The sequence below is a fragment of the Neovison vison genome, chromosome 12, assembly GCF_020171115.1.
Source record: "Neovison vison isolate M4711 chromosome 12, ASM_NN_V1, whole genome shotgun sequence".
Classification (NCBI taxonomy): Eukaryota; Metazoa; Chordata; class Mammalia; order Carnivora; family Mustelidae; genus Neogale; species Neogale vison.
The window spans coordinates 52,712,296-52,738,459 of NC_058102.1; the positions used below are offsets into that span (position 1 = coordinate 52,712,296).

The following is a 26,164-nucleotide window of genomic DNA, read 5'->3' on the forward strand; positions in this document are numbered from 1 at the left end:
GGAGCGCGAGGTGGGACTCGATCCTGGAACTCCCAGATCATGACCTGAGCTGAAGACAGTTGCTTAACCAACTGAGCCACCCAGGCGCCCTCTATGAAATATTTTTATAGAAAACTTGTGTAATCAGGTAGAGTAAGATACAGAGAAGTCAGAGTACTTTAGAAGAACACTTAAATCTAATCCAGTCCAGAAATTACCACCCTGGGTTATGTTGTATCTTTTAAAGGACTAAGTACTGAGTGAAATCAGCAAAAAACAGCAGACCATAAAGATTGGGAACCGAGTGCGGGAAAGAATTTGTTGGCTGAGGCTATTCAGAATGGAATGTGAGTTGGAAGAATGCAAACTGGTTAGGACATTATGGTATTTCATATCTGGGATCTTGGTGGTAATAAATGACTAAGGTTATTTAGAAATGCATTTGCCATGTAGAGTCGCACAGTCATCTGTTGCCTTTGTTTTCATTCTTCATGATCTAGAAAAATTAACAGTAGTATCATAGCTGAACATACATTCTTAGCTTCCTTTGGACTATAATTTTTATAGACATCTTGAGGATTTTCAAAATGCTCCTAAATATACTTCATTCTCACAGGAACCTTGAAATATACTCCTAGCTTTTCATAACAAAGGCTCGGAGGAAGTTAAGGGAACTGATTAGCAGGGGGTGGTGGGGGGGTTATACTGGTTTCCAAGTAGCAAAGCTGACTGTACCACACTACCCCGTCTAGATCTTTAAACCTGCTTAAAGTCCTGAGAATATATGGTGTATTGTAGTTTAAAATTTTGCCTCATAATGTACAGAGGCAATGTCTTTATTCCGTACAAGGATAAGGACCTTATAGGTATTGATCTTTGTTCCCAGTCTTTGCCTCTGGGAGGGGTAGACCACCGCTTGAGGGGACTCTAGGCGGGGGCACCGGAAAGGCTGCGCGGGTGGTGGGCTGGGCTGAGCTGGGCTGGGCGTGGACACGCAGACAGCACACTGTCCCCAAGAGGCTTGGTGGGCTGGCGTCAGGGTTCGCAGTGTGGATGAATGGGGCCCTAGGAGGACTGTGAGGGTGGGGAGGGTGTACAACGGAAGGAATCAATCTTGCGGTTTGGAGTTGGGAACAAACCTCGCCCCCCCACCCGTTTTCCTTCCTTAGTGAGGACGGTTTGGGGGCGGGTGGGGAAGGCGCGTCCTCGAAGCGCTCTCGCGCCCCCATTTCCCTCCCAGCGCGCGCCCTCCATCGCCCCTTCACCACCCGAGAGGCCGGCGATGGCTGCGAGTGGGGACCCGGAGCCGGGAGGGCGGGTCCCGACGCAGGTGTTGGATCCGCTAAGCTCGGCTCCGCGCGCTGGCCCGGCCCCTTGCCCCGCCGGCCACCGCCCCCCGCCCCCTGCCCTCCGCGCCGCCGCGCCTAGAGGGCGGGGCCGGGGCGCGCGAGGGTCCTCTGCACGCGGGCGAGCGGCGCGCGGCGCCTCGGTCTGGGGGAGCGCGGGGCGGTCTCCGCTGGCGTCGCGCGCGCTGTGTGTGAGCGGGGTCGCGCGCGCGCGCACTACAGGCGAGTGAGGGAGCGAGGGGGCGAGGGAGCGAGGGCGGCCGGGTGTGAGTGTGTGTGGGGGTGGGGGCGAGTGTGTGTGGGAGTGGGGGGTGAGGGAGAGACACACCGACCGCGAGGCTGTGAGAAAGTGGGCGAGTGTGCGAGGGCGCCCGGCCTGGCTGCGGGAGCCGCGGTGGTGGAGGAGAAAGGAGGCGGCTCCCGGCATCCCTCCCCCCTCCCCCCTCCTCTCGTTCTCGGACCTCCAGCCCGCCCGGCAGCCCGCGATTCCGTCGGAAGCCACCGCCCGGCTCCGCTGGCCGAGAGCGAGGGAGGAGCCGCCCGAGCCAGGTGAGCGGTGCGATCGCTTCTCTCCCCCGGTGTAGTGGCGTGAGGCGGAGGCGCGCCCGCCCCCGCCTCCCGCGCCCCTCCCCCCAGTGGGCCACTGCAGTCGGAGGAACTCGACGACGAGCCGGGGCTCGGCCGGGGCGGGGAGCGGAGCCGGGGCTCGGCCGGGGCGGGGAGCGGGGCCGGGGCGCGCTGGGCGCCGGAGATAGTGAAGGCCGGGGGTCGCTCGCAGCAGGAGGCGGGGGGAGCCCGGGCCGGTGGTGGTGCTGGGAGGGGGCTGAGGGGAGCCGTGTGCGTACGGGAGAACTGTTGTTGGAGAGAGGCAGCGGCCTCGGTCGTGAAGTGTGCTTCCTCGCTTGTTGAGGGGGTGTGGTAACCCTGGGAATGCTTGGTGGAGTAAAACACGTTGTGCCAACCTGTCCTCGAGAGTGTGGTAATCTCTCCTGTCGCTGCTTCCATCAGACATTCCTGTGGTGTGACCGAGGGAGGAGGATGTGTTCGTCCTGCACTTGAGCATGATTTGGATTCCCTGTTCTCCTCCTGGGGCATCAGATTTTAGAAAGTGTGAGAGTCATTCTTTCTCTTTTGACAGTCCTCTGAATAAGAGTGGGGTGACAAATAATTTGACCTGATTTTTTTTTCCCTTAAGCATTTGACCATGGTGCAAAGCTTGCCTCCCCAGCCCCTCCCTTTAAAAACCTCGGAATGGTTGGAGATAATAACTTCAGATTTGCCTTACTAATGTATCCTTATCTCTGGTTGCAGATTTGTAATCCCGGTATTTTATCCCAATTGTGGGTATGAATAGAGATGGGGCGTTAATTGTATTCAATGAGTGGGTTATTATGCTAACCGTGTTAAATTTAACTTTGATGTAAATTCTTTCAGCGTGCTGTTATTTTCCCATTAATTACATAAATTGTTCTCACATCTTTGGGGAGTTGGGTTAAATTCTAAATCTGTATGGAAAGTACGTGGGGCAGCCTAATATGGAAAATACTCCTTTTTTGTGGGCGCGATGTTTATTATATTTAACGAAGTTTGTAATTATTAACTGTAACCATTAGAATTTAAATGCTATGTAGATCGCATTTCTTTCACAGCGTTGGGTAGTTTAAAAATCTTATTTTTTGTTTCTTAAAAAATTCGTTGTCAAAATACTTTAAGATATGCATTTGGAATAAAACACACAAATTCCAGTCATGGAGGTTGAGCATTTATTTTCTAACTTTTAGAGTGACAGCTTCTAATTTTAAAAATTAACAATCATAAATTTCCTTTGTAATACTTACTGTGTGATATTTGGTTAGTGTGTCAAAGGGGAGAAGGCCTATTTTGTTTAGAGGCCTTCTTTACCTACCTTTAGAAGTAATCTTTTGTTTATTACTTTCTGTCTTGGTTAGTGCAGTTAATTTCCTTCTTTCCTATAATATATTCAGTTGTCAGTTTGGCAAGATGGCTGTTGATGTTTCTATCTTTCTCTCCTTTTTTTTCTCTCTTGTTTTCTCTTATCCCACTAGGTGCTGGAGCACTATCTTGTCAGGGAGGGGCCACTCTATGATTTTGAGAACAGAGAGTCCAGGAGGGGAAAGCAAATCCAGTCACATAGAATCCTCCACTCAGTGAAGATCCTTTCTTTCTATTTCCACCTATGCCCTTGCAGGGGGTAAAGAATTGTATGTATCTAACCTTTAGACTTGGGGCTACCAGCCAAATGCCACTTACCTTAGTTTCTGGTGGATATCTTCATTTTTTTTTTTTTTCCCATTTTCTTAGATTCCATATTGAATACAAAAGAGTCTGAAGGTGAGGGGAGAGTGACAGCAAATTTCCCTTTTTTTCTTTTCCTTCTCATTCAGTCCCCTTTTCCTCTCCAGAGGGAAATTACTAGAAGTGTTTTATAAATTGTCTACCCCTTCTTAGCCATGTTATGAAGAAACACTAAAGAGAACATTTTTTTTTTTTTTTTACCTGAGACCAATGAATGCCAACCAAGCTTCAAGCATTAGTGTGTTGGGGTACAGCATGAAACATGGCTTTTAAAAAAAACCTTTCCCAGTTCTTGCTTTCCTCAGTATGTATCCATCTGGGATTTGCTAATGGGTTAAGTCTCTAGACTGATTTCTCAACTTCTCCTTTCCCTATGAACTGAAAGAATAAGATGAACACTGGAATGGGTTGAGGAGGAGGGGAGAGAACAGAGCCAGTTCCACAGTTGGAGAAGTAGCTTTTGTCATCTTCCTTTGGGAAGCAGGCATAGAGTCCTAAACTAAGTGAAAGAGGGTGGGGGAAGAACTTCTGTACCCAGGAACAACATGTGAAGAGTGAGAGAAAACTAAACATAAAGCAAAGGAAGGAGTTTGTTGCTTACTACTGTCAACTGGTCTGGGGGTGTATTTTAGTGATGTGGATTTGTAGAGAGGGTTTATGACAGGTTAGTTTACAAAGAGTATTACAAAGAGCAAGTGGGGTTAAGTCATAAGCTTATGGGAAAAGAGCCTCGGGAAATTATAATCTAATTTTTAAAAAAATCTGGGAGGAGATTGTGATAAGGATATTTAGTTTTCTACTGTGGGATGTGCAGTTGTTTCAAGAGAGGTTGAATAGGAGAGATTAGGTACAGATGATGAGGAAATTGTCTTTCATTACTTGGGAATTTTTCTGCTTGTCATATTAAGGATAATATTAGTATATTAAATAATATAGCATATTAAATAGTATATTAGTATATTAAATAATAATATACTACCTCAAAATACCTGTACATAATGTATTTTAGATTCATGTACCATATGTATCTTTGTACATACTAGGTTTGCAGAAGAGAACAGTTTCTGGCTTAATGATAACTCATGCTGTGGTATTTTTTTTTAATGTTTTCTTTTCCAATTTTTTTTTCCTTTCAAAATTGGCTTAGAGGACAAAAGCCACAGAGCTAGCCAGCACTACTCCCTTAGAGTCTGGTATGCATGGAACCCATCTGCTTATATCTTTTTTACTCCTTTTACTAAAATTACAGGTTTTGTTTTTTTTTCCTCCTCTGACTTTAATTGTTAACAAAGCCAATTATTTAAGGATGAATTGTATAATGGCAGTGGAAAGTAGGATTAGGTTTGCGTTGTTTTTTATGAGAAACTGAAAAGATAAATTAGGAATTTTAAATTTTTTTTTAAAAGATTTTATTTATTTATTTGACAGAGATCACAAGTAGGCAGAGAGGCAGGCAGAGAGGGGCGGGGGGAAGCAGGCTCCCCGCGAGCAGAGAGCCCAATGAGGGGCTAGATCCCGGGACCCTGAGATCATGACCTGAGCCGAAGGCAGAGGCTTTAACCTACTGAGCCACCCAGGCGCCCCATAAATTATGAATTTTTTAAAAAGATTTATTTATTTGTGAGAAAGAAAGGGGGTAAGCAGAGGGAGAGACTCTTTAGGCAGGCTCCCTGCTGAGGGCAGAGCCCAGCATGGAGCTTGATCCCAAGGCCCATGAGATCATGACCTGAGCTGAAACCAAGAGTCACCAACTGAGCCATCCAGCCATCCTGATAAACTGTGAATTTTTGACAGCTGTGTTTAGATCTAATGGGTATATTTACTTGGTATTAAATATTGAAATAGCTTTTTTTGGCTGGGAGGATACTGCCTTACAATTCAAAAAACAAACTCCTTTAAAATAATTCCTAACCCCTAAGCCTGAACATTTGTCTGTCATACTTAAGGTTCTGTTACCTGCTGGGGATAATACAGAATAAAACGGAATCTGTCTTCATGGAGCTCACAATGTAATTTCATTGATCCTTGTTCTTTTCATCTGGCAGTCTGTTCTCCCAGCAGTGTTTGGAGGCGTTTACTAGATTCTCGTAAAATGTGTACCAATTTGTCAATTTTTGTCAATAGTTTTTATTACCTTTCTTTCAAAAGTGGCAGTACATCACCAAGTTGTGAAAAATTCTACAATTGTTGAATCACTGTATTGTATACCTGAAACTAATATAATATTTTATGTGAACTAACAGGAATTAAAATAAAACCTTAAAAAAAAATTCCAAATCTACCCCTTAATGTTTTTACTCTATTCAGCTCCTTACCACCCCCCACACTTGCTTTAACCCTTTCTCATACTAGCTCTTGGCTTCATGTTCTTAGGCATATAGAAATATGGTCTCCAAAAATAGAACATGGATTTGCTATATTAGATCACACCAGTTCTTTCTTACTGCTCTACTGTCCCACATTTGGCAGCATTTCAGACTTTGATAGTTTGTCGGAAAACTACATCTTGGAAATTCATGCAGGTTTGTCTAAATAGCAGGCTTCAAATATTTCCTGAGTTGTTATTTCCTGAGCTTATTCCTTTGACATATAGTTAGCCATATCTATAAAACCTTTGTTCAGTTTCACTATATTAATAGTTTCCTGACTCATTTTTTCAGTATATTGTCCAGCAAAAAAATTTGGAAGACCCAACATTTTTAACATGTTAAGCATGATGAAACTTTTTTTTTTTTTTTTTAAGATTTTGGGTTTTTAAGTAGTTTCTATTCCCAATTTGGGGATCTTAACTTACAACCCTGAGATCAGGAGTTGCATGCTCCACTGACTGAGCCAGCCAGGCGCCTATAAACATGATGAACTCTGAGGGAGCCACACTGTGCACTGCATCTCAGGAAGATTTTGTAGATTTTGTACGATGTTCCAGAGAGAGATAGGTTGATTTAACATTCTTGTATTAAGTGAAATCTTCAGAAAAAATTTTTTAAGTTTATTTATTTATTTGACAGACAGATTACAAGTAGGCAGAGAGGCAGGCTGCGGGGGTGGGAGGGAGCAGGCTCCCCACTGAGCAGAGAGCCCAGCATGGGGCTGGATCCCAGGACTCTGGGATCATGACCTGAGCTGAAAAGGCAGAGGCTTTAACCCACTGAGCCACCCAGGTGCCTTGAAATCATTAGAAATTTTATTTAAATTCCATTCAGAGAAAGCTTTTTTTCCCCCCCCAGAGGACACTTTTTTTAAGGAAGATTTTAAGTAATCTTTACACTCAACGTGGGGCGAGACCCCACAATCCAGAGATGCAGAGTGGCATGCTCCACCAACTGAGGTGGCCAGGTACCCCATGCAGAGGAAACTATTTTAAAAAGTGTAATTAGTTTTGTATATCACAGACTGCTTTGAGAAATTTAGTAATAAAGCTACAGGTAAATTAAGTAAAGGTGACATTTTTCTGATCTCTTAGGTGAATATGTGTAAAAATTTGCATGTTAATTTGCTTATGACATTTTTTTTCTTCTCTAGTTTTCTTTTTATTGTGGTTAAATACACAGCACGAAATTTACCATCTTAGTCATGTTTTAAGAATGCACATTAGTGGTATTAACTATATTCACATTCTTGTGCAATTGTCCACATATTCATTTCTAGAACTCTTCATACAAATAGTCGATTCCCCCAACATCCCAGCCCCTGGCAACCATCATTTTACTTTCTGTGAATTTGGCAGTTATATACTAGTGCATAATATCCTCCAGGTTCATCCATGTGTAGCATCCATTGGAATTTAATTCTTTTTTAAGGCATTGTACATATATTCTGTATTACTCATTCATCTTTTGATGAACACTTTGGTTGCTTCCACCTTTTAGTTATTGTAATGCTGTTGTGAACATGTGTGTACAGATACCTCTTTGAAAACTCTGCTTTCATTTCTCTTGGTTATATACCAAAAGTAGAATTACTGGATCATATGGTAGTTCTATTTTTAATTTTTTGAGGCACTGCCATACTGTTTTTCATGGCTGTCATACCATTTTACATTCCGACTGACAGTTTGCAAGGCTTCTAGTTTGTCCACATGCTCCCCAACATTTGTTTTCTGGTTTTTGATAGTAGCCATCCAGTGTGTGTGATTTTACTTACATGGTTTTGATTTGCATTTTCCTAATGATTATTGATGTTGAGCATCTTTTTTTGTGGACATTTTAATATCAGATAGTTTTTAACTCTATGAGGACTAGGATTATGTCTGTTTCATTTACCAGAATTTTTTTTTAAAAAAGACTTTATTTATTTATTTGACAGACAGAAATCACAAGTAGGCAGAGAGGCAGGCAGAGAGAGAGGAGAAGGAAGCAGGCTCCCTGCTGAGCAGAGAGCCCGATGCAGGGCTTGATCCCAGGACCCTGAGATCATGACCCAAGCTGAAGGCAGAGGCTTTAACCCACTGAGCCACCTAGGTGCCCCTACCAGAATATTTTTAGAGTACATAGTAGGCAATCAAGTATTAATTGAATATATTATTTAATCAAATACTTTGTTTATTTAGTACTTAGATTCTTAGGTGATCTGAGATTACAACTGATTTTTGACCTTGAACAATTTGCTTCTTTGGAGGAAGGGATACTTCTCCAGGGATGTTGTGAAAATAAATGTAAAAGTGAAATGGATCAAATGTAAGATGATCTTGTTAGTGTAACACAAACCCTCTTACAAACAGTACTGCTACATGCTGACATGCAGACTTTGATGTTAAGGGAATAATTTCCTAAAACTTTTGAGCAAGGTATGACGGTACTTAAAATAAAAAGTTCTGTGGCCTGTAATAATTCCCAAATATCACTGATATAAGCAAAAGAGGTAGTAGGTAGTCCAAGGTCATGGCATCCCACAGCTGTCCGGGATTCAAGTTCTAACAGGTAGCTGTGCTTTTCCTAGGGTTCACTCCTGTCCAGGTGGTTGTTAGAGCTAATAGTGGGCGAGGAGAGAAAGAAAGGGAGAGAGAGAGAGAGAAAGAGAAAGAAAGAAATAGAAGTTAAGTTTAAGGAATTGGTTAGTGTGATTGTGGCAAGTCTGAAATTCATGGGGCAAGCCAGTAGGTTGGAAATTCAGGGAGGGACTTCTGTTATAGTCTTAATGCATAGTTACTTCTTTGTGGAACTTGTTTTTGCTCTTTAGACCTTCATCTGGTTGGATGAGACCCACCTACAACATAGAGGGAATCTTCACTCAGTGTCAACTTATTACAGACTTTAATCATATTTACAAAATATCTTCATAGCAACATATAGACTAGCGCAAACAGTTGGGCATCATTGTCTAGCCACGCTGACACAGTTGAACTAACACAATGAAAAATCCAGGTGTTGAAGCAGGTATGTGAATAAAAATCAACTTTTTACTTGCTCAGCTGAGGGAATAGTCGGTGGCATTTAGTTAGGAATGTACACTAGGCAGATTGAAATAGGATCTCTCAAATTCAGTTGGAAACTGGTTGGAAAAAGATTTAGTAGGTCTATGATATATTCAAATTTCAATAATAATAGTTGAAACCTGGTGAGGATGACAGTTACAGAGAAAGGAGAGAAGGGTTCAGGAAGGAAGCCCTAGGGATTATGTATAGAAAAAGAACTGTCAGGAGAGAAGGGTCACGTAAAAGAAGACTGAAGGAGTGCCTAAACTCAATATATGCAAATTTGTTATTTTTCTCTGGAAGCCTGACATAACTCTTATATTCCCCATCCAAGACAGAAATGAAGTCATCAGAAGCACATCTGTAGTAATTGCCAAATGGAGTAAATTCTTATTTGTACGTTAGTATGTATATTTTCCTTATCTAACCTTTTTTTCATTCTAAGTTTTTTGATTCTGAGTTTATATGCTATGTCTTATCTGGAATAAATAATGTTCCTAGGAGTAAGAGGTGCCTCAATAGCTTCATGGTAGATTATAATTGTGCTTTTTTCCTAGCAGAATAAGTACCATTGGGAATGGGGTCTCATGAGAAAAATGAAAGAAGCACTTTATTTATGATTCCCATTTAATTAGCCCTGCCTAGACTATTGACAGATCACAGAGACTTTTATTTACATGTGTATCCAGAAGTTGCATGGGAGAACTATGTTTAATATAAATGTAAATTTTCTTTGTCACATGTCTCTTTGTTAAAAAAAAGAAACTGATTTAGCAGTTTATCAGTAGCATTTATTTGGTATCTGATATTTGTGCATTGTTTTTCTTAATATTGTGTGTGTGTGGGAGGAACCATTTTACTTTTACAAGGGACTCTACTGTCTTTTAAAGTAGTGAATATAATCTGAGGTTTTTTATTTTTGAGACTCAGGACTATCATTTTATTGGTGTACTTTTGGTTTCCTGGACTGTAGATTTACCATTATGCTTTTGACTTCTTAGCAGTTTTTTTTTCTCCTGGATGTTCATTAATGGGATAAATAGAAAAAGTAGATATGTTGGAGGAGATGCTGGCCTCCACCTGGCCCGCAGGAAGGTGGCCTCCCAGACCAGGAGGGCCATGGGAGTGGGCTGGAGGGGGGAATACAGAGCCTCTGCCTTTGTGGTTGGAGAGTCTTTACCTCTTGTTTTCCTGGCTATTCTTAGATGTGAATCCCAATAGAGCAGCCTGATAAGGACTGCTGGGTACCTTTCCAAATAGGAGTGGACCATTGGTTGGAGGAGAGAGTTGTGCTCTTTATTTCCCTGGCAATAAACTGGTCTTTGGAGATCACTGTAAAATTATAATGGATAAAAAATTGTGGGTGCCTGGGTGGCTCATTCGGTTAAGCTACTGCCTTCGGCTCAGGGCATGATCTCAGGGTCCTGGGGTCCAGCCCGGCTTTGGGCTCCCTGCTTAGCAGGAAGCCTGCTTCTCCCTCTCCCATTCCTCCTGTTTGTGTTCCTTTTGTTGCTGTTTCTCTCTGTCAAATAAATAAATAAAAATCTTGAAAAAAAAAAAAATCAAAACCATTTCCTTTAAAAAAAAAAAAATTGGACAGGTGTCACTTGAAGATGCCAGTACAAATGAAACCGTAAATAATAAGCAGGAGGTTGTTAAGTTGACTTGCCTTTTTCAGGCTGGGGACATCATCTTCTTGGTGGAGGTTGGAATACAGTGTGGCATACCTCTGATTCTTCACATGAAAAGCAAGACATAACAGAAGAATCTTTTGAAGCTGATAAAGAAAATGTATTCCATATGAAGAAGGCTAATCTCAGTGCAGGGCAAGGTCATGATCCCCAGATGCTGCCATTTTGCCTGCCACTAGGTGGATTTGAGGAACCGTAGTCATTGGCATTGATGTTGGACCTCTTCAAGACAGTGTCTATATATTTCATAAAGTCTTCTGCAGAGCATTTCTCCAGTTCCAGATCTGGGGGTGCAGGTATCCCCTGTGAAAGCTTTGCAGAGATCAGGCTGCTCCATTGGGAGAAATGAAAGGAGGGGCACCTGGGTGGTTCAGTCAGTCAAACATCTGTGTTTTGCTAAGTTCCTGATTCTTGAATCCTGGGATTGAGCCCTATATCAGGTTCTCTGCTCAGTGGGGAGTCGTCTTCTCCATCTCCTGCTGCCCCTCGCTGCTGCTCATGCTCTGTGCTCTCTCACTTTCTCTAATAAATGTTTTTTTTTAAAAAATGAAAAGAAATAGGGAGGCTAACCTGAACTTGCAGTTAGTTGATGGTGGCATACCAGTGCGGAAACACCCGAAGATTATGCGTGGGTGTAAGAGCTGCAGGATGAAGTCAAACATGATGCTCATGTACATCATCTGTTGGGAGTTGCTGCACAACGACATGAGATTACAGCCCAGGAGTGTTTTTTTGTCCAATTATAGAATCATTGAACATAACATATTGTGTTAATGTTGTGGCCTGGGCATTTTCCATGAGTTGACATACCAGTATTGGCCAACATTTCTACTTCCCAGTTGCCAGAGGCTTTAATATCCTATCCTGAGTTCTGTTGGGGGCCACAACTGCTTTACTCATTCAGTACAGTTTCATGCAGTGAAATTCAGTCATATCAGCGAACAGATGATGTTCAAGACTTCAGTGTCAGGGAAGGCACCAAGATGGCTTTGGAGTATTAAATGTCCTTGACAGGGTGGTCCAAAAACTACTTGGTCTAAATATCTTAAGGTCATTTTATAATGCCTCTCTCAAGGGAAACTGGGGAGGCATTAGGTACTCTGGTGCGACTTATGTGGAGCTTTTCCTTTGAGACTTTTCAGTGACCACATCTTCAGTTCATATCTAGACTAAGGCTCAAGAGGGCATGTTCTTTTTTAAAGAGGTCATGTTTTTGTCCACAGCTGAGGAACAATAACACAAGGGGTCAGAAGCCTCTAGGCACCAGTCATCCCCTTTGCTAATTTCTTGGGTCTTGGCCTGATGCATTGCCACATTTGAGAGCTCTCCCCTTGCTTTTCCACAGGTACAAGTCACACTCTTAAGTGTGTCTCCCATGTTATTTTATTCCTTCCCTGCTTTCCTGTGATTGATGCCTTGAGACCCTGGGTTGTGGGGCAAGTGTGAGTGTGGCAGGCATGGCAGGCTAAGGTTTGGGGTTGGGGCTGTGTGTATGTGTGGTGCTACATCTGGCTCATGATGTTCTGGTCTTACGGTGTACATCTATGGAACAGGCTCTTCTGACTGAGACCCTGGAGAGAATGTGAATGGTGCATGAGGAATCACTTTCAGTCGTGGTGCTGGAAGCCATCCGTATGGTCTTTCTCTAGTTCTTTTTTTTTTTAAAGATTTTATTTAATTTATTTGACAGAGATTACAAGTAGGCAGAGAGGCAGGCAGAGAGAGAGGAGGAAGCAGGCTCCTTGCTGAGTAGAGAGCCTGATGCGGGGCTTGATCCCAGAACCCTGGGATCATGACCTGAGCCGAAGGCACAGGCTTTAACCCATGAGCCACCCAGGCGCCCCCCTTTCTCTAGTTCTTACCCTCATTCTTTTTTCTGTGTTAGGTTTGCCATGTCATCTGGTGTGATACTAGGAATTTTTTTAAAGTAGGCTCTATGCCCCAGTGAGGCTAGAATTCAGGATCCTGGTATCAAGAGTTACATGCTGTACTTCTGAGCCAGCCAGGGGCCTCAGGAATTTTATTTTTGAAAAGTTTTGTTTGTTTGCTTGTTTGTTTGAAACCGCCTGTTAACATTTGTTAGTAAAATTTGAAAATTTTGGCTTTTTAGGGAAATTTTGAACTGTTGTCTTACTCGTGATACAAGCTTTTGCTCATGATGCAGATTCTGAGAAGCAGCACAATGTGGAAGAAAGTCCTTTTTTGTATTCTAGTAAACAGTCTGTTGAAAAAAGTTCTATTTAAAGGAAGCATAAAAACCTTGAGTAAGAGTATGCTATCCCCTGACTAAAATAAATTTTAGTGAATGGACCCCAGCATTTAATGTTTTTTTAAGTTGCTTTATTCTTGAACTATTTATTTATTTATTTTTAAGATTTTATTTATTTATTTGACAGACAGAGCGAGAGAGGGAACACAGCAGGGAGAGTGGGAGAAAGAGAACAGGCTTTCTGCAGAGCAGGAAGCCTGATGCAGGGCTGGGTCCCAGGATCCTGGGATCATGACCCGAGCAGAAGGCAGACCTTTAACGACTGAGCCACCCAGGCACCCCTTGCACTATTTATTTTGATTAAAGTTGCTATATAAATGATTTCAGTGTTGATACTTCTCTAGTAACACAGGTGTTACTAACTCATTATTTAAAACATTCCTATAAATATGTTTGTAATAAAATAAACAAATATGACAAAATAAGGGAAGAAAATTGCATAAAAATACAGATATATGAATATATAGAGAGTTAATTGTGTTGGGAAGGATCAGGATATACTGATGATTAGTCTCATTTATTTTATATCAAGGGATTTAATATATAATTAAATATAATATATAATATAGGGAATGACATTGAACATAATGTAGAAAATGGGACTTGTACTAAGTGATCTGCTGTAATTATAAAATGGCAGTGGTAGCTTCCCCAGTGGACGATGGAGAAATTTTGTTTCATGGGAAGTTGTGAGTTTCTATATTTCTAGTGGTATAAAAATTTTTTATTTGAATGAAAGGGAAAAGGCCTCATATTACATTATTCATTTTTTATTTGTATAGTTAATATATAATCACAGCATTTATTTGTGTGAAAGCCAAGAATCAGATTTCTTTTTTAACTTACATATAAATACTTTATATGTAATATAAATAATAAATATAATATAAATAATAGAAATTATATTTTATACATTAATAATATATATTATTTATTTTATACATATTAAATATATATAAGTTATAATATGATATAAATAATAATCAAATGTTTTATATATATATATATAAAAACATTATTTGATTACAGTCGCAGAGAGATTGCACAAGCAGGGGCAGAGAGAGAGGGAGAAGCAGGGAAGTAGGCTTCCCACTAAGCAGGGAGCCCAATGTAGGACTCCATCCCAGGACCCTGGATTGTGACCTGGGCCAAAGGCAGATGCTTAACCGACTGAGCCACCCAGAGACACACTGTTAATATATATTTTTAAGTAATCTCTTTGCCTGATGTGGGGCTCTAACTCAGACCACCAGAATCAAGAGTTGTGCACTCTACCAACTTGAGCCCAGTAGCCAGGTACCCCAAATAGATTTTTTTTAATATGAGGAAGTGAAACTTATTTTCATATGTACAGGGGAGCCCCACAAACATGAAATTCCTTAAGTAGAATTCTTCATTTACTCTGTGAATTTTGTCTTTCTGTATAGAAAGAATCGGCATTCAGGAGGAAATAATTCAAGAGAAGGAAGACCAAGCAGATCAAGATGTGTAGCTCTGTGGCAGCCAAGTTGTGGTTTTTGACAGATCGTCGAATCAGAGAAGACTATCCCCAAAAAGAGATTTTACGAGCATTAAAGGCCAAATGTTGTGAGGAGGAATTGGACTTTAGGGCCGTGGTGATGGATGAGGTGGTACTGACAATCGAGCAAGGAAACCTGGGTAAGTCTGTACTAAGTAGTTTAATGGAATTTTTCCTTAAAATGTTTTGAATCCACATTTTTTAGGAATAGTTTGGAGGAAGGAATTGTTACTAGCCTTATCATTATGAAGTATCATCTAATCTTAAAATCTAGCATTTTTTTTTTTAAGAGAGAGAGCACAAGCCTCTTAACCGACTGAGACACCCAATATTATGGCACCCCCAAATCTACTATATGTTATGGAAGAAATGGAAACAGTAGTACGTAATGAACCTCTTGCTTTATTATGTGGGAAACAGTTGGGAGAGAAATTAAAGATGATCTACTAATTTTTTTCCCATTATTGCTGCCTTCTAATTTTTAAAGACCTTGTTTATAAAGTGCTCATATGAGAATTTACCTCATGGGAGTCCTTTTAGTAAATTCATCAAATTCCACATGTGAGGGGCGCCTGGGTTGCTCAGTGGGTTAAAGCCTCTGCCTTCAGCTCAGGTAATCATCCCAGGGTCCTGGGGTCAAGCCCCGCATCCGGCTCTCTGCTCAGCAGGAAGCGTGCTTCCTCTCTCTCTCCCTCTGCCTGCTTCTCTCCCTACTTCTCTGCCTACTTGTGATCTCTGTCTCTCAAATAAATAAGTAAAATCTTAAAAAAATAATACTGTAAAAAAAAAATTCACATGTGACTCTTTCTTTTTTCTTCATAAAATATTTTTTACATATAATATAAAATACTAATAGAATTTTATTCTTTTTGCTGGTTAGAAATGTCCTAATGAGTCTATGGCCATACCACCCTGAACGCGCCCGATCTCGTCTGATCTCGGAAGCTAAGCAGGGTCGGGCCTGGTTAGTACTTGGATGGGAGAAATGTCCTAATGATTTGACTCAGTTGGTGAGAAGTCTGATATTTTTAGTATTTCATGTTTGATTTTGGGTTATAAGGGGAAGATATCTTAGAAATACAGAAATTCTTTAGAACTGACTTAGGAGTCTTTACATCTTTAGAAAGTTAAGACTTTCTTTTTTTGAGATTTTATTTATTTATTTGACAGAGAGATCACAAGTAGGCAGAAAGGCCGGCAGAGAGAGAGGAAGAAGCAGGCTGTCCGCTGAGCAGAGAGCCCAATGTGGGGCTCAATCTCAGGACCCTGAAACCATGACCTGAGCTGAAGGCAGAGGCTTAACCCACTGAGCCATCCAGGCGCCCAAGAGTTAGGACTTGTTATAGCTAAGTTGGTCATTTCTGTTAAGGAGCATTATATGGTGGCATATACATGGCATTTTTAATTAACTTTCAGAAAATACTTCATAGTTTACTGATAGTATTAGGGTATAAGACAAACACTTAAAATAGATTCTACATTACTCGCTTTGTGTCTAGAATCATAATGAGACCATGTATTTTAATTTTCTCATCAGTAAAGTGGAGAGAGATGGTTATTGTGAGAATATTATTCAGTATGTAAATCTGCTATGAGGGTAGTTTCATTCACACATTAGTTAATGGATCTAGAATCTTACCTGATTTTAAGTAGGTAGAATCTCTTAGCAGTTACTCTTTACTCTGCCCTCTTGACATTTAATTCATTCTCAGTACCTTTCAGCAGTTACTGTTTTATCAGCTGATCTTTAATATGTAAATTAATTTATATCAAAGACTTAATAGAAAAACAGAATGTTCCCCATTTTAGTATAAATGATCCTCATGCTAATTTAGGATCAAAAGTTATTGTTGCTGTAGAAATAACTTCTTTAGAACTGAACTTTTTCTAGATTATTTCACTTTAGTGTGTAAGTAGTTACTACCTTTACAGGAAAGATGCTCAGTATTTTATTTCAGTCAGGCTTTCTTTTTTTAATGTATACACCTAGGTCTAGCACTTAGTTATTCAGAGTCTAGAGATCTGGGATAGAGCCTGTTTCTTTCATTCTTTCATAAATATAATGAAAGTATTTATTATGTGCTAGTTAATTGGTATGGTGTGCAAAGTGAAACAGGCTAAGATTAACATTAATCAATTGATCATGCAAATAAGTGTAAAATTGTTATAACTTTGGTAAATTATAAATAGAGTGGATTTGCACCCCCTGCCCTGTACTGTACCTATGACAGATATTCCTGATCAAATAAATTAAAATACCGAATCTAAGCCTCCTGGGTGTCTCAGTTGGTTAAGCATCTGCATCTTAATTTCAGCTCAGGTCATGATCTCAGGTCCTGGGCTCCAGCCTCTTTGGATTCTGTGCCTAATGGGGAGTCTGCTTAAGATTCTGTCCCTCTGGGCGCCTGGGTGGCTCAGTGGGTTAAGCCGCTGCCTTTGGCTCAGGTCATGATCTCAGGGCCCTGGGATCGAGTCCCGCATCCGGCTCTCTGCTCTGCAGGGAGCCTGCTTCCTCCTCTCCCTCTCTCTGCCTGCCTGTCTGCCTGCTTGTGATCTCTGTCTGTCAAATAAATAATCTTTAAAAAAAAAAAAAATTCTCTCCCTCTGCCCCTGCCCCTGTTCATGAACATGTGCCTTCTTTCTCTCTCATATAAATACACATTTTATCTCTAGAATAAAAAAATAAAATTCAAAATCTGTCCCATGCTTTTAGAGTTCACAGCTTTTCAACATAAGTGCATGTACAGTTGTTGAGATTGGAGTCAGAAATTTGGATACTGTATTGTGTTAGGAGCCATGCTCTTGAAGTATGTGTGAGAAGAGGCTTAAAGGGCAGTGTGGTACATAGCTCACTAAACACCACTTCCACAGGGTTAGGGTATATGTTTCTGCGTTTTATTTATTTATTTTTTTAAAGACTTTATTTATTCATTTGACAGCACAAGCAAGGGGAGCAACAGGCAGAGGGAGAGGTGTTATTATGTTTTAAAGGTTGGAAAACCAAAGGCTGCATAACATGTATTGGCAAGAATATAGAGAAATTGGAGCCCTCCTACATTGCTAAGGGGAATATAAAATAATGTAGGCCCTTTGGGCAAAAGTTTGGCAGTTCCTCCAAAGGTTAAATGTAGAATTACCATAGAATCCATCCCACTCCTGCATATATACCTAAGAAGAATGACACATATGTTTGGGAATGGTTAAGATGGGTTGGTGTTACTTCTTCTTTAAATGTTTGGTAGAATTCACCAGTGAAAACGTTTGGTGCTATGTTTTTCCTTGTTTGGCGATTTTGGATTACTGGTTCAATATGTCTGTTCTGATTTTTTAAATTTTTTAATGATTCAGTCTTACTAGGTTGTATATTGGCAGGAATTTATCCATTTTTTCTTGGTTATCCAATTTGTTGGCATAATTTTTCATAGTTGTTTTTTATAAATCTCACTTATTTTGGTGACGTCCATTGTTAATATCTCCTTTCATTTCTAATTTTTGTTACTAAAGGCCTCTCTTTTTTCTTAGTCTAGCTAAAGGTTTGTCAATTTGTTGGTCTTTCCAAAAGTTAGTGTTGATTTTTTTTCTATTTCAGTGATGTTTGTTCTAATCTGTATTTTTCTTTTTCTGTTCATGGTGGGTTTAGTTCTTTTTCTGCTTGTTTATGGTGTAAGGTTAGGTTGTTGATTTGAGATTTTTCTTCTTAATGTACATTTTTAAAAAAGATTATTTATTTATTTGACAGAGAGAGAGAGAGAAATCACAAGTAGGCAGAAGTAGGTAGAGAGGCAGGCAGAGAGAGAGGGAGAAGCGGGCTCCCTACTGAGCAGAAAGCCTGATGACAGGCTTGATCCCAGGAACCTGGGATCATTACCTGAGCTGAAGGCAGAGACTTAACCCACTGAGCCACCCAGGCACCCTACTGTGCATTTTTTTTTTTAATGTGCATCTGTAGTGCTGTACACTTGCCTCTTTTTTTTTTAATATTTTTTATTTATTCATTTGACAGAGAGAGATCACAAGTAAGCAGAGAGGCAGGCAGAGAGAGAGGAAGGGAAGCAGGCTCCCTGCTGAGCAGAGAGCCCGATGCGGGACTCGATCCCAGGACCCTGAGATCATGACCTGAGCCGAAGGCAGTGGCTTAACCCACTGAGCCACCCAGGCGCCCGTACACTTGCCTCTTAACACTGATTTCACCTCATACCATAAGCTTTGGTGTGCTGTGTTTTGCTTTTGTTTTAAGATATTTTCTCATTTCCCTTGTGACTTCTTTTGTCTCATTTGTTTTAAGTGAGTGTTATTTTTAGGGGCTCCTGGGTAGCTTAGTTTGTTAAGTATCCAACTCTTGGTTTCAGCTGAGGTCCTGATTCTTAGGTTTATGAGATCAAGCACTGCATCGGGCTCAGCACGAGGCATGGAGCCTGCTTAAGATTCTCTTCCTCTCCATTCCCCTCAAAATAAAAGTGTGTTTCTTAATTTCCAGATATTTGTAAATAGTTTCCTTTTGTTAATTCATTTCTAGTTTCATTCCATTGAAACAAGAAAAGATATTGGTATGATACCAGTATTCTTAAATTTGTTAAGATTTATTTTGTGGCTTAAGATGTGATGTATCCTGAAGAAAATTCCATTTGCCCTTGAAGAATGAGAATTGTGTTGTTAGGAGTATTTTTTATATGTTAGGTCCATTTGATATGTAATGTTTCTTCCAGTTACTTTGTTTCCTTATTAAATTTTCTGTTTGTTGGCTCGATCCATTATTTTTTTTTTATTGTATTCTTTTTTTTTTTTTTTAAGATTTTATTTATTTATTTGTCAGAGAGAGCGCGAGCGAGAGCGAGCACAGGCAGACAGAGTCAGAGGGAGAAGCAGGCTCCCTGCAGAGCAAGGAGCCCGATGTGGGACTCGATCCCAGGATGCTGGGATCATGACCTGAGCTGAAGGCAGCTGCTTAACCAACTGAGCCACCCAGACGTCCCTGCTCAATCCATTATTAAAAGTGTAGAGTATTTGGATTTTTCACTTATTGTTAGTGTCCATTTCTCTCTTTGGTTTCTCACGGTTTGTTTCATACGTGGGGGTGCTGTATGGGTGCCTGTATATTTATAATTGTTATAAGTTCCTGGTGAATTGACTCATCATAATAATGATGATTATCTCTTGACAGGTTTTCTCTTACAGACTCTTTTGTCTCATAAGTAGGACCACTTCTCTCTTTTGGTAACCATTTGCATGGAGTATCTTTTCTTAGCCTTTCACTTTCAGCCTTTGAGTGTCCTTACATCTCAAGTGAGTCTCTTGTTGATAGCATATAGGTGGGCATTGTTTTTTTCTTTTTTAAGATTTTATTTATTTATTTGACAGAGAGGTAGGGAGTACAAATAGGCAGAGAAGCAGGCAGAGGGAGAAGGGAGAGGAAGAAGGAGACTTCCTGACAAGCGGGGAACTGGATGTGGCACTCAATCCCAGGGTCCCACAGGAAGATACTTAACCGATTGAGCCATCCAGGCCCCGCCCAGGCATTGTTTAAGTTCCCTCTATCTTTTGTTTGTTTTTGCTTTAAAGACAGATGTGGGGAGGGGCAGAGGGAAAGACTCTCTAGCCGACTGACTCCTCACTGAGTATAGAGAGGGACACAGGGTTCCATCTCACAACCTGTGAGACTACAACCTAAGCTGAAACTAAGAGATGAATGCTTAACTGACTGAGCCACCCAGGCACCTCTCTGATACTTACTTTTAATGTGATTACTGAAAAAGCAAGACATTTTATCATTTTCTATATGTCTTATACCTATTTTGTCTCTTTTCCTCTCTTGTTACCTTCCTTTGTGTCTTGTTAATTTGTTGTAGTGGCATGCTTTAGTTCCTTAATTATCTGTATGTATCTTCTGTAGGTGTTCATCATTATTGTGAAGATTATATAATAAATACATAGTATGGTTTTAATTTTAGGTGATAAATTTATTCATATATAAACTCTACCCCTATGAATTTCCCCTAATATTGTGTTAATAATGTCACGAATTATATCTTATATTTTGTATTCATTGACAGTTTTATAGGCATAGTTATTTTGTATGCTTTTAACTTTTTAAATTTTTAAAAATAAGCTCTAGGCTAATATGGGGCTTGAACTCAGGACCCCAAGATCAAGAGTTGCATGCTGTTCCTACTGAGCCAGCCAGGTGACCCTGTATGCTTTTAATTTCAAATGCTATACCAGTAATAACACTGATTTATGCACTACCATTAGAGTATTTTAGGATTCTTTATGTATTTATATATTTACCTTTACCCAAGAGCTTTTTTTTTTATACTTTTGTGTTGCCTTCTAGCATTCTTTATTTTTAAAGATTTTTTAAAAAGATTTTATTTTATTTTTAAAAATATTTTATTTATTTATTTGACAGAGAGAGAGAGATCACAAGTAGGCAGAGCAGCAGATGGGGTGGGGGGGGGGGAGTAGGCTCCCTGCTGAACAGAGAGCCCAATGCGGGGCTCTATCCCAGGACCCTGGGATCATGACCTGAGCCGAAGGCACAGGCTTAACCCACTGAGCCACCCAGGCGCCTCAAGTTAATTTTTTTTTAACTTTCATTCTTTTTCATTTCTGTTATGGACTTTCCATTTCAGTCTGTGATTACTCCTTGGTGTCTCTGTTGGGATTTTTGTTTGTTTTGTTTTGTATTTTGGGTCTATTGATTTTTGCATTTTTTTTAACCATGGTTTTCTTGATTTCCTTCTCATGTTTTAGTTCCTTTAGTATCTTTGAGACAGTTGTTTTACTTCATTTGAAAGTTATACTTACCTGTTTCTTTGAAAGGCTATACTTTCCCGTTTCTTTGTATGCCTTCTTAGTTTTTGTTGAATATTGTACATTTGAATCTAATAATGTAGTAACTCTGGAAATCAGACTCTCCTCCTTCCCCAGGGTTTTTGTTTACTGTTCTTTGTTTTCTTATTGTTATAGATGGTCTGTGTCCTGCAGATTAGCCTGGGTTGTAAATGGAACGTCTTCTCAGGACTTCCCTAAACCTTTCCTTGTTATGCATGGCCACTTTGTAATTTTTCCCATATATGCAGGGTTTTTTTTTAAATTTTTTATAAAAGATTTTATTTATTTATTTGACAGACAGAGATCACAAGTAGGCAGAGAGGCAGGCAGAGAGAGAGGAGGAAGCAGGCTCCCTGCTGAGCAGAGAGCCCGATGCGGGCCTCTATCCCAGGACCCTGGGATCATGACCCACGCCGAAGGCAGAGGCTTTAACCCACTGAGCCACCCAGGCGCCCCTAGCTTTATATTTTTATTAATTATAAAGTGACATAAACAGTACTGAAATATAAAGCAAAGACCATTGGATAGTTTTACCATCCATAAATTAGTGTTAAATACATACACATAAATGAATTGTAACAATACTGTTCGCTAAATTATTTTTTGCTTATCAGTGAGTGTCAGCTGTGTGCCAAGATAAGTATTGGACATACAGAGTTTAGCAAAATAGCCCTGTTCTAACTGCTTCATGCCCTCTTTAAGGTAAGTGGGAGACATGGACATTATAGAAAAGACAAATAATTACTCACTTAAGTGGCATAAAAGAAAAGTCAAGTGTGATACGGGAATAAAATGAGATCTATGGAATCAGTAATCAGATGGAACCAGTGGAACTGACTTTATTTTTAAGATTTTTTTTTAATTTGTAAGTAATCTTTATACCCATATCGGGGCATGAACCCACAACCCTGAGATCAAGAGTGGAATGCTCTACCAACTAAGCCAGGTTTCCCCAATGGAATCTAATTTAAATTTAAAAATTAGAAAAGGCCTCTCAAGGAAGTGAAACTAAAACCTAAAGATGGGTGTGCCTGGGTGTCTCAGTGGGTTAAGCCTCTGCCTTCGGCTCAGCTCATCGTCTCAGGGTCCTGGAATTGAGCCCCACATCAGACTCCCTGATCCTTGGAGAGCCTTCTTCTCCCTCTCCCACTCCCCCTGCTTGTGTTCTCTCTCTCCCTGTGTCTCTCTCTGTCATATAAATAAATAAAATCTTTAAAAAAGTCTTTAAAAATAATAAAACCTGAAAGATGAGTAGGCATTATCCAGAGTTACAGTGAGAGGGAGACTATATGTGTTGGTTTTAGGTAGTTCTGGAAGAGGAATTGCTGTTGCCAGACTGTCCTCCAGAAAATTTGTATTACTCTGTCCTTTTTCAGTATCCTTTTCATTGTGATTGTTTGCATTTTAATATTAGACAATAATGGCCCTGGTTGAATCACTTTTCTGCTTAATCTTTTAGGAACTTGGACTGTGATTCCAAACCCAGCTGGACAGTGAGATTTACAGTTGAGTATTTCCTTAAGTCAGAAAATAAGTTGAGTATCAAAGGAAAAACCTTTAATGTCTTCAGTCGTCAGGAATAAATATCTTTTCTTTTTTGAGCTCAGGTCCTCTACTCCCATTATCAAAATGGTTGGGAGCTTTGATTATGTTTAGTCTCCATGCTAAATTGGTCTGAATGTTTATTAATTCTCCAGTGGATACTTGAATCAAATTTTGTCTTCTCTAACAGCACCAAATGTGCCTATACCAGTCAGAAATCAGAGCAATTGCCTATCCCCTATCCCTTTCCAAAGTAGTTCAGGAAAGTGAAGCAGTTGGATTAGTTGTACTTTTAATGCTTTAAACTTTCTGATTTAGGGATCAATTTTCTTAGGCAAATGTCTTTTTTACATATATTGAATATTATAGATTAAGGTATGAATAGATAATGTATGTTCATATGAATAAAAGTTACAGTGATAATTTACAGAGAAGAAGTGAGATAAATTAAGAGATGTGATATTCTGGCAAGTAAAAAAGCAGGTTCTTAATTATAGATGCCATGTCAAAATAATTCCCTTGGTTATGATATAGGATGATATAGTGATGAAGATGTTGAGTATCCCTGGTCAGTGCCCCCAAACTATGTTCATTAAAGATAAGCAAAACTGTCTTACCAAATACTATTAAGTTGTATGGACTATATAAAATGTAGATAAAGTTGCTGGTTCTGTTCTTGGCCTGTGGTACATTCTTATTTGTTGGCCTTCAGTATCTATACCCCCCACCCCCACCCCGCTTTTGTAGAAACACCATATGGATTTTCTTTTGAGAAATTCCCTCTTCTATGTTGTACAGTCTTTTTTTTTTTTTTTAAGATTTTATTTATTTTACAGAGATCACAAGTAGGCAGAGAGGCACGCAGAGGGAGAGGGGGAAGCAGGCTCCCTGCTGAGCAGAGAGCGGGCTCGATCCCAGGACCCTGAGACCATGACCTGAGCTGAAGGCAGAGGCTTAACCCACTGAACCACCCATGCACCACTATGTTGTACAGTCTTGGTGGGACTGTAAGTCAATGGTGCCTCCTTGCCCCTTGATAGTCAAGCTAGGTAGTAGTTTGGAAGTCTTTGTCCCTCTCCACCCTCCTCCCCTGCCTTTTTTTTTTTTTTTTTTTAAGATTTTATTTATTTGTCTCAGAGAGAGTACAAATACGGTTGGCAAGCAGAGGGAGAAGTAGGCTCCCCGCTGAGCAAGAAGCTCCATGGGGGACTCCGTCCCAGGACCCTGGGATCATGACCTGAGCCAAAGGCAGATGCTTAAAGGACTGAGCCACCCAGATATCCCAACTTGTTTTAAGATTTTTTTTTTTTTTTTTAATTTTAGAGAAAGAGAGTGGAGCAGTGGGGGAGAGTAAGAGACTCTCAAGCAGACTCTGCAGCGATCTTGGAGCCCCATGTGGGGCTTGATCTCCCAACCCAGAGATCATGACCTCAGCCAAAATAAGAGTTGGGTGCTCAACCTACTGAGCCACCTAGTCACCCTCTTTTCCCTTGGAATTCGAGCAGTTTAACTAAAGGATAGATGGAGAATGTTTGAAATTTAATAATGTTGGTATGCACCTAGAGATTCTAGGTTCGTTCTTGGTCTTAGATTCCCAGAATGGCCCTTGTCTTTTTTCTGTGCTTGTTCCATCATCATTCTTTTTAATTCTAAACACAATCCTATGTCCAGCTATTAATTGTTTTTTCTTGCTCAACTTAACTAGAGATATTTTATTCCTTACAAATCAGATAACCTTAAACAATGCAGAAATTAATTCCAGAGAATGTACTGCAGATTGTAGACCTTCAGAGAATTGATTACTTGGCATAGATAGGATAGAAATCAAATTAGGATAATTCTGGAATGGTGATCTAATAACCTATGATACACAGTGTTAAAAATGGTGATTAAGTAGTTAACCTTTATTTATTTAGAACCATAGTTGTATTGAAGATAAAGCTTAGGGGGAATGATAGGTGTTGCCGCAGAAAACATTTTTAAGGAAGTATGAGGCATATGGGGGCACCTGGGTGGCTCAGTCAGTTAAGTGTCTGCCTTTGGCTCAGGTCATGATCCTAGGATTCTGGGATTAAGCCCTGCATTGGGCTTCTGCTCAGTGGCAAGCCTGCTGTGTTTCCCACTCCTCCTGCTTGTGTTTCCTCTCTTGCTGTCTCTCTTTCTCTGTCAAATAAAGAAATAAAACTTAAAAAAAAAAAAAGTATGAGGAATTTGGAAGTGGGAGACTAGAATGGCCTTTTGAAGGAATTGGAGGAACTTAAAGGAATAAATTAGTTCAAATATCTCAATTCTTTTTTTAAGGCAAATAATAAAATTCAAAGGCTTTTTAGTATCTGGGACTATAGGTCTAACTTAACCATTAGAGTATATTCCTGCTGAAAAGAGACTGCCACCTATCATGCTGCTTAGTGAATTAGCACAGCTAGAGTTGGAGGGAATTATGTGACATAAAGAGGTTGTGCTTTAGAACTAGCTAGATTTAATTGTCTTGGCTGATCTAGTTATTAAACCTTTGTCAGTTGGTCAGATTGGTTGTGTGGTTTCATTTATTTGCTGGAAAATTAAATCTGTTGGTAGGTTCTCTTTATAATAAGTAGAATAAAAATTTAAAGGCCTACTCTATAATATTGCACTCGGGATTACTTTAGCTGTATATAAGATTCCCTGGCATGGTATTTCACATGTAGTAAGTATACAGTAAATGATACTGTTATTAATTGGCAACAGGAAAACATGATAATCTTCTGTTTATGCAGAGTACTTTTTAAACATTATTTTTGATTTATTTTTTAAGTATGCTCTATATCCCTTATGGGACTTGAATTCACAACCCTCAGATCAAGAATTGCATGTTGTACTGACTGAGCCAGCCAGGTGCCCTGTACACACAGGTACTTGTGTGGTACTTGTGAAGTTGGATGATCTGATTTTTTTTTTTTTTTTTTAAAGATTTTATTTTATTTATTTGAGAGAGAGAGACAGTGAGAGAGAGCACGAGCGAGGAGAAGGTCAGAGAGCGAAGCAGACTCCCCATGGAGCTGGGAGCCTGATGTGGGACTCGATCCCGGGACTCCAGGATCACGCCCTGAGCTGAAGGCAGTCGTCCAACCAACTGCACCACCCAGGCGTCCCGGATGATCTGATTTTTGATGACTGTTCTGTGATAGGTACCCTAGTGACAAGTCACCAGAGAACTTAGAGTAGTAGTGAGTGTAGTTACTAAACTCAGGTAAAGAACAATAGTCTGAGGTCTTAGAA

At 40.2% G+C, this 26,164-nt stretch overlaps 1 protein-coding gene across 5 annotated transcripts in view; it reads left to right on the forward strand.

The window, feature by feature from the left end:
• Window positions 1-26,164, forward strand: part of RIMKLB (ribosomal modification protein rimK like family member B) — a 156,002-nt gene that overhangs the window by 93,653 nt on the left and 36,185 nt on the right. For 3 of the 5 annotated variants that reach the window (XM_044227381.1, XM_044227382.1, XM_044227379.1), the window contains exon 2: window positions 14,442-14,673. In XM_044227381.1, the coding sequence (XP_044083316.1) occupies window positions 14,499-14,673 (175 nt within the window). In that variant the 5' untranslated portion in view covers window positions 14,442-14,498. Of the gene's footprint in view, window positions 1-1,649; window positions 1,875-8,903; window positions 9,017-14,441; window positions 14,674-26,164 lie in introns of those variants that run through there. The other 2 variants (XM_044227378.1, XM_044227380.1) reach the window with 2 other exon arrangements.